Below are 10,981 nucleotides of genomic sequence, written 5' to 3'. Positions count from 1 at the left end.
AAATTTCCATTCACCAGACGAACAACAACGAAACGAAAAAGTTTTTTTTTTGTTCTCTTGCACTTTTCAACTGTTTCATCTTTTTTTTTCCCCATTTCCATTTCTTCTATTGTAATCGATCGAGTGACTATTTATATTCATGTAAAAGGAAATGGTTTTTTTTTGTTTGTTGGTTTGTTTCTGTGGTAATCAAATGAATTGATATCAATTTTTCAAATAGTATTAGTGACCGGAAATCCGGAACAATGTTTTCAATGAATCATCATCAAAATTAAATTATAAAATGTCCAAAAAAAAAAGTTTCAAGTATTCAGCCACAATTATAATTTGACACTTGGTTATGGTTATGGTATTTGTGTGTGTGCATCAATTTATTTATCAATATAAATCCATTAATAATAATGATCCAATACACCTGTTGTTGTCGACGATGATGATAATGAATAAATCCAATCATCATTTTCATGCATTTCATTATAAGATGACCTTGGATGGCAGCAATGATTATATTATTTATAATGATTTTCAAGAAATAAAAAAATACAGGCAATTACTGTACGAAAAAAAATTTTTCATTTTAATTTCAATGATGATGATAATAATGACGATGATGATGATGATGATGATGATAGAAAATCCTGTTGTCAGTGGGTGTGGTTTTTTCAACAACAACAACAACTTGATGTTTGTTCACCAAATACAGACACACACACACAAAACAAAACAAAACAAAAATCAGCCAATTCATTCATTCATTTATTCAATCAGTGGTCAAATTGATAACGACGACGACGACGACGACAACAACAACGATTTATATGAGTGGAAATTGAAATATCATCACATCACATCACCAAATGTAACAACAACAACAACAATAAAATCAAAAATCAAAAATCGAAATCGAACGATATTAAATTGTATCATCATCATCTCATATGTTTATATTGTAAAAATCAATAATAATCTTTGTCACCAGATTTTCTATCTATCATTGTGTGTGTGTGTGTGTTTGTGTTTTGGCATAAATTTTTCTTTTGATTCAACACCATTCATTCTACAATAATCTTTATTTTCAACAATATCGATATATTGATCGGGTAAGTTGTAGTTGTTAATGTTTTCATTTCATTTGATTATTTTATTGATTTAATTTTTCTTCGTTTATTTTGACAATATTTCATTGTTGCTGTTGCTGATGATGATGAATACGATTCCACAATCATTACGTTATTCTTCATTGTTGTTATTATTTAAATATCCATGTAGAAATTCTATTAATAATCAAATTTCATTGGCTCATTTTGGTTTGTTTTCCAGTAGTAGTAGTAGTAGTAGTAGAAGAAATTTTAGCCAAAAATCAACAATGTCGATTCGTTATGATTTCAAAGATAAAGTTGTATTGGTTACAGGTACATATTTTTTTTTTGTACAGTCCGTTTGTTGAATAATTTTATTCTTTTTTTTTTGTTTTGTTTTTTGTTTTGTTTATTCATAGGTTCAAGTTCTGGTATTGGTGAAGGAATTGCCATACATTTATCATCACTTGGTGCTAATATAACAATAACTGGACGTAATGTTGAACGTTTAAAACGTGTTGGTGAACGTTGTAGACAATCATCATTATCATCATCATCATCTGCAAAAGTATTGGAAATAATTGGTGATGTTAGTAAAGAAGAAGATGCAGCAAGATTATTGAATAAAACTATTGAAACATTTGGTAAATTAGATGTTTTGGTTAATAATGCCGGTGCATATCAGATTGCATCAATTTGGGATGATAATTATATGCAAAATTATGATATGATGTTCCATATAAATGTACGTAGTGTGGTTCATTTGACCAAATTGGCTATACCATATTTGGCTAAAACACATGGTAATATTGTCAATGTATCAAGTGTTTCTGCACAAAAACCTGTAAGTACAAACTATAGATGGCGTTTGTTATCAATCAATTAATATTGATTTTGTTTTTTTTGAAATTTCTAAAAGGCGGCAAATAATACATTGTATGCAATGTCTAAAGCGGCTATCGATATGTTTACCAAATCGATGGCATTAGAATTGGGTCCTAAACATATTCGTTGTAATGCTATTAATCCGGCTGCCATTCGTACACCGATATTCAATAAAGTAAAAAATAGTGATCTAAACACTGATCGTATGGCTGAAGCGGCTGCATTATCCTATCCAGTTGGACGTATTGGTGAACCATTAGATTGTGCTAATGCTGTTGCATATTTAGCATCTGATGCGGCTAGTTTTATTAATGGTGTCTGTTTATTGGTCGATGGTGGTTCAGTGAATTCAGCATTGATAATGCCAGAAGGAGATTCAAAAAAATAATTTGACCATTCATCTATTCATCTACTGAAGAAGAAGAAGAAGAACAGTCAATTTGACCAAATAAAAGAAAAAGAAAAATAAAAATGAAATTTTAAAAATAAAGCAAATTTTTTTTCTCTTGTCTACTTCTTTATTACATTTTTACTAACGACAACAATCTAATCCTATGAACCATGAAAACCACACGACCACCACCACCATCACCAATCAAATGACAACAACCACTTTAGTGGATATATTTGAATGATCCAGATTTTCAAGTGTTCATGGGTTTCATTTTTTTTTTCTGTTCTGGTTGTTGTCATTATTGAGGTGTAAATGTTTAAAAGTGGGAAATAAAACAAAAAAGTGAACAATATCTATATTGCTATTGCTACTATAGTGAACAAAAATGACAAAAAAAAAAAAAATAGGCAAGGCGTTGATGTGTGAATAACCAAATAACAAAATGAAATGAAAAAACCCAAAATCAAATCAAACACACACACACACACACACACACAGGAATGATGAATGAATGAATGAATGAAAAAAAAAATTCAAACCGACCAAAACCGACTATCTAGATATTAAATGATAAACAGGGACCCTGTACACTACTGTACTACGCTCAAATCGGTATTGATGATGATGATGATGATGAAAAAAAAACGGTAAATCACGGCCTCCATCATCATCATCATGATCATGATGATCATGATAGGGAAAAAAGGTCGCCTATTTTAACCTTCTTCTTATCCATCTATTTTTTACATTATTATACTCCTCCTTCTTTTCGTATTTATAAAGTGAACCAGGGTGGGTTTTTAACACATCATGGATTCTATTATTTGGAAAAAAATTATTATTATTTTATTTATGAATGGGATGGGTTTATTTTCCATTTTTTTTCTGTATTGAAATCACACCAAGAAAACCTTATGGCTAAACTATAGATGATGATGATGATAATGGCGGCAGTTGTCACAGTGTTGACAACAAAAAAAACCTTAAATTGGGCCCCTATGGTCTTATTGTATTTGGTTATTGTGTGTTGTTTATTATTAACACTATCGATGTGGCGGCATAAATGAATAAGTGAGTCGATATTGTTACAGTGCGAACAAAAAAAAAAACTCTGATAATCGGCTATTATTATTGATGGAACAAAACACCATTTCACCCCCACTCCCCCTGTCACTCTCCACCACTCCCACCACCATCATCAACACCAAAGTGTAACTTGGAAATGGAAAAAAAAATTTTGTTTTTCTTACTATTTAAATTCAGAGAGGTGTAAATGGTTTTTGTCCATGTCCACTTGAAAATTAGATTTTGAAACTATTAGAACATTTGACATTTTGGACCTGAACCAGCAGAAAAGAAAAGAAATGAAATGAAATGAAATGAAAAACACTCGAAAAAATGGCCCACAACAATTAGACAATGTAAAGAAAATTTGTCAATTATTCATTCAAGCATTTATTGATTCACAAGATTCACAGAATTCAATAACATAGTGTATTCAAAAAAATTTTTTTTCCGATGAAATAATGAATCCAAATAAATCCATATTTCGACCATGGGATTCTTCATTATCCATGACCGAAACATCAGTAGTAGCAGCATCTTCAACACAATGTTCGAACACAATGATTGAACGTAAAGTTTCTTTGCCGAAATATTCCCCAAAAGATTCGATTCGAATGAAAAAACAACAACAACAACATCCTTCTCAGCAACAAGTATCAACAAGAATTCCACCACCACCACCACCACCACCACCACCGACGGCGATCATTGATCATTATGATTATCGATCAATTCCACAAGAATTTATGGCCAATTTTTTTAATCAACAACAACCACAGCAGCAACAAACGCAATCAACGCAACAATTTCATTATGGACCATTTGGTGCGGAATATTTTTTCGAACAATATTTTCATCATTATCATCATCATCATCATAATCATAATCATCAGAATTCAATGATGAATACTACTGGCCAAATAAAATCATCACAATCATCGACAATGAATTTTCAAAATTTTTTTGAAAATTATTTTTCAGCTACAAATTTTCATTTACAAAACATGAACGATTTCATACCAAAATCAATGTTACCACAATTCACGAGTGGTTTTGATTTTGAAAAAATCAAAAATTCAATGACAAAATTATTGAATAATTCAACAAATGATTGTCTTTCAATATCATCATCGTCGAATCCATTGACGACAGCACAACCACAACAACCGGAAACAACAATAACATCAACGACGACCACGACCAATATTAATAATAATAATAATAATAACGGGATGATGAAAAAACAGCGTCCAAAACGATTTCAATGTCCACATTGTCAAGTGTCCTTTTCCAATAATGGCCAGCTTAAAGGTCATATTCGTATTCATACGGGTAAGTTTTTTTTTATTTTGGAATTTGATTTTGAAAAGCAAAATTTTTGATTCTTATTTTTTTTTGTTGTTGTTGTCTCGGAAAAAAAAGGTGAAAGACCATTCATTTGTGATCATCAAAATTGTGGTAAAACATTCACACGTAATGAAGAATTAACACGTCATAAACGTATACACACTGGATTACGGCCATTTGCATGTAATGTATGTAGTAAACGTTTTGGTCGTAAAGATCATTTGAAAAAACATGTTAAAACACATCAACGACCATCACTACCACCACCATCATCATTATTACCAATACCATCATCATCATCATCATTGCCATTGGCGACATTGGCACATCATTATCATCATTCATTTCCATATCCACATTGGATATAGAAACAAAAAGAGAATTTTTCATCAAAAGAGAAAAAAAAATTATTGTTTTTGTTATTGTTTTGTGTTTTAAAGAATTTTTTTCTTTTTTTTTGAGAGAGAAATAAAATTGAATTTTTCCCAAGTTATGGTGCCAATTTCACCATCATTATAGGATATACAGCAATTGATAATTTTTGTTTTTCTTTTCATTGAAACCTATAAAATTGAAATGAATGAATAATCCGATTGTTTTTTTTTTTGGATCTATTTTTAATCGGATCAACGGTCGATATATATATATATGTGTGTGCATGTGTGAGAGTGTTTTAAATATCTGAAACTTTTCACGTGATTTATGTTGCATAACTAAATAAATGAATGAATTAGTCGAATACAGTTCATTTTCAATCATTACCGTGGTGTTGGTTTTCAGAACCAGAAAGTGTCACGCTTCGATAATAAAATAAAGAGATCTGATCATCAATCAATGAAATATAATCACAAATCCGATTTGAAATTTTTAGTTTTGAAGTTTATAAGAAAAGAAATTCAAAATCGATGATCTAGAGACAACTATTTTTTTCTTGGTTGAATCAATTTTTTTTTGTTGCGGCTTGTTGTCAAGTTTTTTTTTGTACCATTATTGTTCCAACATTTTAAGTACTTTGATATGCATATATAAATTGATTATTAACAAAATTTGTGATTTAGATATCAATGTTTACCATTCAAAAATCGACGGACAACGGATTTGTAAACTATATAGGAGAGATTGGAAATAATATAAAAGAAAAAAAATTCAGAATGAAATGAAATGAATGAAAAAAACCGGCTACTGAATCTTACCTTGCCATTTGGAATTATTAATTTGTTTCTGGATTGAAATAAATCAAAACGAGAAAAAAAAGAGAAGAAAATAAGAAAATTGGTTACGCATTTTTACTCACAACAACAAATCGAATGACGATGACCAATAGAGAGTTGTGTTGATTTTGTTTCCTACTTATATATATTATAAAAAGCAAATATATTTTACATTCAAAAAATTAAACAAGTCAAGTATATATGTGAACATGCCTGGGTACCAGAAAGAGAGAGAGCCGCCAATCACGGTATTTGTAAATTGGTGACAGAGTTAATATAATTCGGACAACATATACACATGTCATGTATTTAGGTATATTTGTTACGGTTAAATTTGTAACGGTTATCATCATCATCATTCAATTCATGAGGACGCACCCAAATATATATATATCCAATATAATATTCAAATGAATTCGATTCGGTTTTTTTTTGTTTGTTGTTGTTGTCCATCATTTGGCTACTGGTGGAATGACAAACTAATTCATTTCTTGGATTTGAATTTGAATTTGATTCGATAATTATCATTTCTGGCGAAAGAATAAGAAAGAGAGAGAGAGAAAATCATCTGTCATTTTATAATGATTAATTGATTGTTAATTACTTTCTTCTTCATAATCAGCAATGATCGATTGATTTTTTTTTCTTATTCTAATATTTTGTTAACAATTCAAAATATTTTGATCATCATCATCATCATCATCATCATCATCATAAAAATGATCGATCCATTTTTGTTTGTTTGTTTCGGAAATATCATATTCTCGAAATCATCATGTGTATACAGAAACAATCGAATCATCTCATCATCAAAGACAGTAAATATAATTGGAATTGGATAAAAACCAAGAAAACGAATAAAAACACTCAAAACTTTAGGCGGCTTTAGTGTGTGGAAATAGTTGTGAATCATCATCATCATCATCATCAACAACAACAACAACGACGACGATGACGACGAAACCAAATGACTTATGTATATTTTTTTTTAAAGTGGATGTCTCAATTGAGTGTTGTTTTTTTTTTTGTAAATCGTTAAGAAAAGTGGCCGAATTATTCGAAAGAAATCTTTTTTATTTCCACTTTTCTTCTCTCTTCTCTCTCTATCGACCAAAATTGAATGAAAACGATCCAAAATTGTGTAAATGAACCGAATATGAAATGAACGAGTGTGAGCAAAAAAAAAAAATGTGAAGATCATTTCATTACAATATTGGACGAACAAACATATATATTATTATTATAAATGAATCTGTTGAAAATTTGAAGAAATCAAATTGAATGAATGAAATGAAATGAACTGGATTGAATTGAATAGAAGAAAAAAAAATCCCGACAACCTCTTTTAGATAGCTAGCGGTAACAAGCAAACAATATTGTGAAATTTACCTTTTTTGACAATTATTGTCGTGATAGTCGTCGTCTGGAATTGTTGAATAAGTTCTAAACACACACACACACACACACACACACATTATGTGGCTATGCTATGGGCAATGAGGCGATCACATTGGCTTTTTTTTTGGATCAAATTTTGGGATCCAAAAAAAAAAAAAAATTTCCTCCTTTTTCTTGTGTGTGTGTGTGTGTGTGTGTGTGTGCGTGTTTGAGCCTCTCGAGTGAGCCTTCAACTCATTTGTAACATTGTCCTTGTTGTTGTTGTTGTTGTTGTCGGTGTTGAAAAAAAGGACGCCCCGCAAGCTAGGTCCAAATTTTATGAAACAAAAAAAAAAAAAAAATGATGGGCCCCAATTTTTTTTTCTTCTTACTCAAAAACGACGACTACAACAACAATCGACCAACCAACCAAGCAAGCAACCACTTGATTTTGATTTTATTGTTACTTCTCTCTCTTCATTTCAATAACAATTCTTTTCAGTAAAAAAAAAAAAATTTTTTCAACACCTTAAAATTTTAACGGCCAATATTCATTTGATCTTTAAAAATTTTTTTGATTGTTTTTTTTCAGTGGAATTTTTTTTGCGCTTTAGTAGTAAAAAGGATCGATCAAACATTTTGTCATCATAAATAATTTTTCATGATGAAAATCATCAAATAATATAATGAAATCGATATACGACCCTCACCATCGATTATTTTCAATGGATAAGTATCGGATTACATTTGTTCATCATTATTATTAGATTGATTTTCGTTTTTATTATCAATCATGATTGTGATTGATTTTAATCTGATTAAGATAAAATTTTCAAAATGAAAACATGACCACATGGATTTATGTTTGATAATCACAGACACATTAAATGTTTCGATATAATCGATACTTTTATATCGATATATGTGTGCATGTGCGTGTAAAATGTTCGAATGTCAAAAACGGCGGTAGCCGCAACCGTATATACTAGCGTAAATAAGTGTCAAAAGCCAACAACAACAACAATAAAATCCTGAAACTAATACTGGAAAAAAAAACATAAAAGCCAACACAGAAACAACAATAGTGAGCAAAAATGAAGGGACCGAGTGAATCGAATACAACACACACACACACACAAAAGCCATAATAATAAGTGATTCGAGAGGTGATAATAATGGAGAATTGAGGTAAGTAGATCCCTCTATTTAATCCACTTGAAGAGTCAAAAAAAAACGAGACATATTGAGTATTTATTTCTTTTTTTTTTGAAGTAGGTATATCTTTTGTTCAAACCAAAAAAAAAAAAAAAACCAATGAACGCGGACGGACGCTAGATCTAATGTGAAATATTCGAATGAGAATGTGCACAGCACACAAAACACCATCTCATCAATTGTATTTTTGTTGGAATGAATGGAAACAAAAAAAAAAAAAAAAATTTAGCCGGGTTTTTATTGTATAAACGTGTGTGTGTGTGTGTGTATTATAATAATTCGGCTCTCAATTTCTCTCACTCACTCACTCACTCAATTGTCATCAAAATGAATAATTTTCTCTATTCAATCGAGAAATATAAACGAACAAAACGAAAAAAAAAGTGAGAAATTTCGCTCGTTCAACACTTATCATCATCATCATCATCATCACCCATAATCATGATATTGTTAAAGGCAAAAAAAAATAGTGAGAAAAAAGGTGATATCTTTTCATCAATGACTTTTGTCAATATATAACTGGTGGTTGGTTTGATGTTGTTGATGATGAAAATTCAACAACAGCTTTTCCATCATCATCATCATTATTTGGTCAATTTTCAATGATTGTTTTCGATGTTCGATTTTTTTTTTTGGTTCAAAGTTTTCGACACATAAATGAATGTGTTTTTTGTTTTGTTCTGTTACACATTCGAAAAGTGTGAAGGGGAAATGAGAGAGAGAGAGAGAGAAAAAAAAAGAGAACGAGACGTATTCACACAACACTAACAAGCACACTATTGTGTGCTGTTTTTATAGTACGCGTAACGAAAATAATCATCAACTTACAACAACAACAACAACAACAATCATTATATTGTCATCGCCAATGGTAAAACCGAAAAATTTATTGATTAGAATTGAATTTGAATAAATGAGTGAAAGAGAGAAAGAGAGAGAGAGAGGTGACAGCAGAAAAAAGGCCAAACCTTTGATTGGATTCTTTACCCACTTTCATCGACATCATCTTGTTTCAATCAACGAAATGTATTCATTTCAGCCTTTAATCGGGCCCTTTTTGTTTTGTTTTGTCAATCATCAAACATCATGATGGCCCATCATTTGTGATTCGGTAATATAAATTTTATGAATTTGTATCGATCGATTTTTGATTCATTTCATTTCATTTCTTTTTTTTTTTAGTTTCTACGATTCGATTTCACATTGTGTCTATCCAAATGATAATAAAATTCTGGAATAAAAATTATGAAGCCATTTTCATAACAATCAAAAAAGCAAAACAAAACAAAACGAAAATTGGCCCATAAAAAATTTGAAATAGAACCATGAGAGAAAGCAACAAAAAAAAACAAATGGGCAAAATGTTTCGAATGTTTGATCTTTACTTTTTCCATAAAAAAAAGTGCACTGTGGTTGTCGTACATTGTTATCGATCGTAATTAATGAAAAAAAAACCCATTGCTATTCATTTGGAAAAATGACTGATTGTCATGGTAAAATTTCAAAGCTTAAAAAAATAGCTTGCACTGGCCTCGTAACCATGACGATCGAAATTTTTTTTTTGAAAATTTTCAAATTTTATTAATTTTTATTGTAATAACTAAATTACATCTACTAAACATATGGTATCGTGAAATAATTACTGGTGAATCAAAAAAATAGTCTTGGTCAATTGAAAATTCATTTTAATTAGCAGCATTATTGATGAATGCTTTAAACATGATCAACATGAGTCCAAAATACGACATCAATATCTAGTGGGTGAAGAAAGAAAAAAGTTTAAATAAAAAATTTCCTCTCTCCAAAATTTACCTGAAAAGAATTTTTATAATCAATAACCGAAATACTGCCACAATACCAACCGAAACCATTACGATTATCGGTTAAACGTTCATAATATTCTAAGATTTGCCATTTAATAATCGGTTGTTTCATACAAATCTGTATGCCTGGCAATTGTCGTTTAAATTGATGTACGGAAAAATTAATCACAGCAGCAATATGTATTACACTTGATAATACAAATATTTGAAATATTAAGAATCCAATATACATTAATTGATCATTCATTAAATTTTGTACGAACATTAATTTATACATAAACATAATATTCATCGGTAGATTAGCCAGAATGCCCATAAAGAATACAATATTCCATGTAATACGTCCACTATTCATGACACAATAGACAATATGACAATGTTGTCGCTGGAATCGTTGCCAATTTATTATATGTTGATAATCTAAACATAATTTAGGGATCTTCAAATATTTTGATTTTTGTTTTTGTTGAAATAATTTTTGAAATTTTTCTTTCCAGTCGTTCATATGCAATGCATAGAATACAACACTGATTAATGCAAAATTAAAATAAAGTGATGCATTCCTGAGTAAAATATGTAAACAAT

The 10,981-nt window shown here is 30.1% G+C and overlaps 2 protein-coding genes across 3 annotated transcripts; both read left to right on the top strand.

The window, feature by feature from the left end:
- The first annotated feature begins 746 nt into the window (after window positions 1-746).
- LOC124500464 (4-formylbenzenesulfonate dehydrogenase TsaC1/TsaC2) lies at window positions 747-2,454 on the top strand. Of its 2 annotated transcripts, XM_075730414.1 has the most exons (4): window positions 747-1,100; window positions 1,270-1,412; window positions 1,499-1,923; window positions 1,999-2,454. In XM_075730414.1, exons 2-4 carry the CDS (start codon window positions 1,367-1,369, stop codon window positions 2,350-2,352), a joined length of 825 nt encoding a protein of 274 aa, XP_075586529.1. In that variant the 5' UTR covers window positions 747-1,100; window positions 1,270-1,366; the 3' UTR covers window positions 2,353-2,454. The 2 variants fall into 2 exon arrangements, with proteins under 2 accessions (XP_075586529.1, XP_046920494.1); XM_047064538.2 differs by lacking the exon at window positions 747-1,100 and having other exon boundaries at window positions 1,145-1,412.
- A 1,430-nt stretch (window positions 2,455-3,884) lies between these two features.
- LOC124500316 (uncharacterized) lies at window positions 3,885-8,009 on the top strand. Its single transcript, XM_047064375.2, has 5 exons — window positions 3,885-3,993; window positions 4,165-4,755; window positions 4,846-5,015; window positions 6,891-6,957; window positions 7,951-8,009. Exons 1-5 carry the CDS (start codon window positions 3,885-3,887, stop codon window positions 8,007-8,009), a joined length of 996 nt encoding a protein of 331 aa, XP_046920331.2.
- Window positions 8,010-10,981: the final 2,972 nt, after the last annotated feature.

This window comes from Dermatophagoides farinae, chromosome 4 (assembly GCF_024713945.1).
Source record: "Dermatophagoides farinae isolate YC_2012a chromosome 4, ASM2471394v1, whole genome shotgun sequence".
NCBI classification, from domain to species: Eukaryota; Metazoa; Arthropoda; class Arachnida; order Sarcoptiformes; family Pyroglyphidae; genus Dermatophagoides; species Dermatophagoides farinae.
Note: the sequence above shows the minus strand (reverse complement) of the source record. Positions and strands in the feature narration are given on the sequence as shown.

Excerpts from the sequence above, each read along its gene's own strand:
- LOC124500464 (XM_047064538.2), top strand. The coding sequence starts at position 1,199 with ATGATGATGAATACGATTCCACAATCATTACGTTATTCTTCATTGTTG. Across the intron at positions 1,413-1,498 it reads TAAAGTTGTATTGGTTACAG|GTTCAAGTTCTGGTATTGGT; the intron begins GTACATATTTTT and ends GTTTATTCATAG. Across the intron at positions 1,924-1,998 it reads GTGTTTCTGCACAAAAACCT|GCGGCAAATAATACATTGTA; the intron begins GTAAGTACAAAC and ends AATTTCTAAAAG.
- LOC124500316 (XM_047064375.2), top strand. The coding sequence starts at position 3,885 with ATGAATCCAAATAAATCCATATTTCGACCATGGGATTCTTCATTATCC. Across the intron at positions 4,756-4,845 it reads TCATATTCGTATTCATACGG|GTGAAAGACCATTCATTTGT; the intron begins GTAAGTTTTTTT and ends CGGAAAAAAAAG. Across the intron at positions 5,016-6,890 it reads AAAAACATGTTAAAACACAT|TCATCATCATCATCATCATC; the intron begins CAACGACCATCA and ends AATAGTTGTGAA.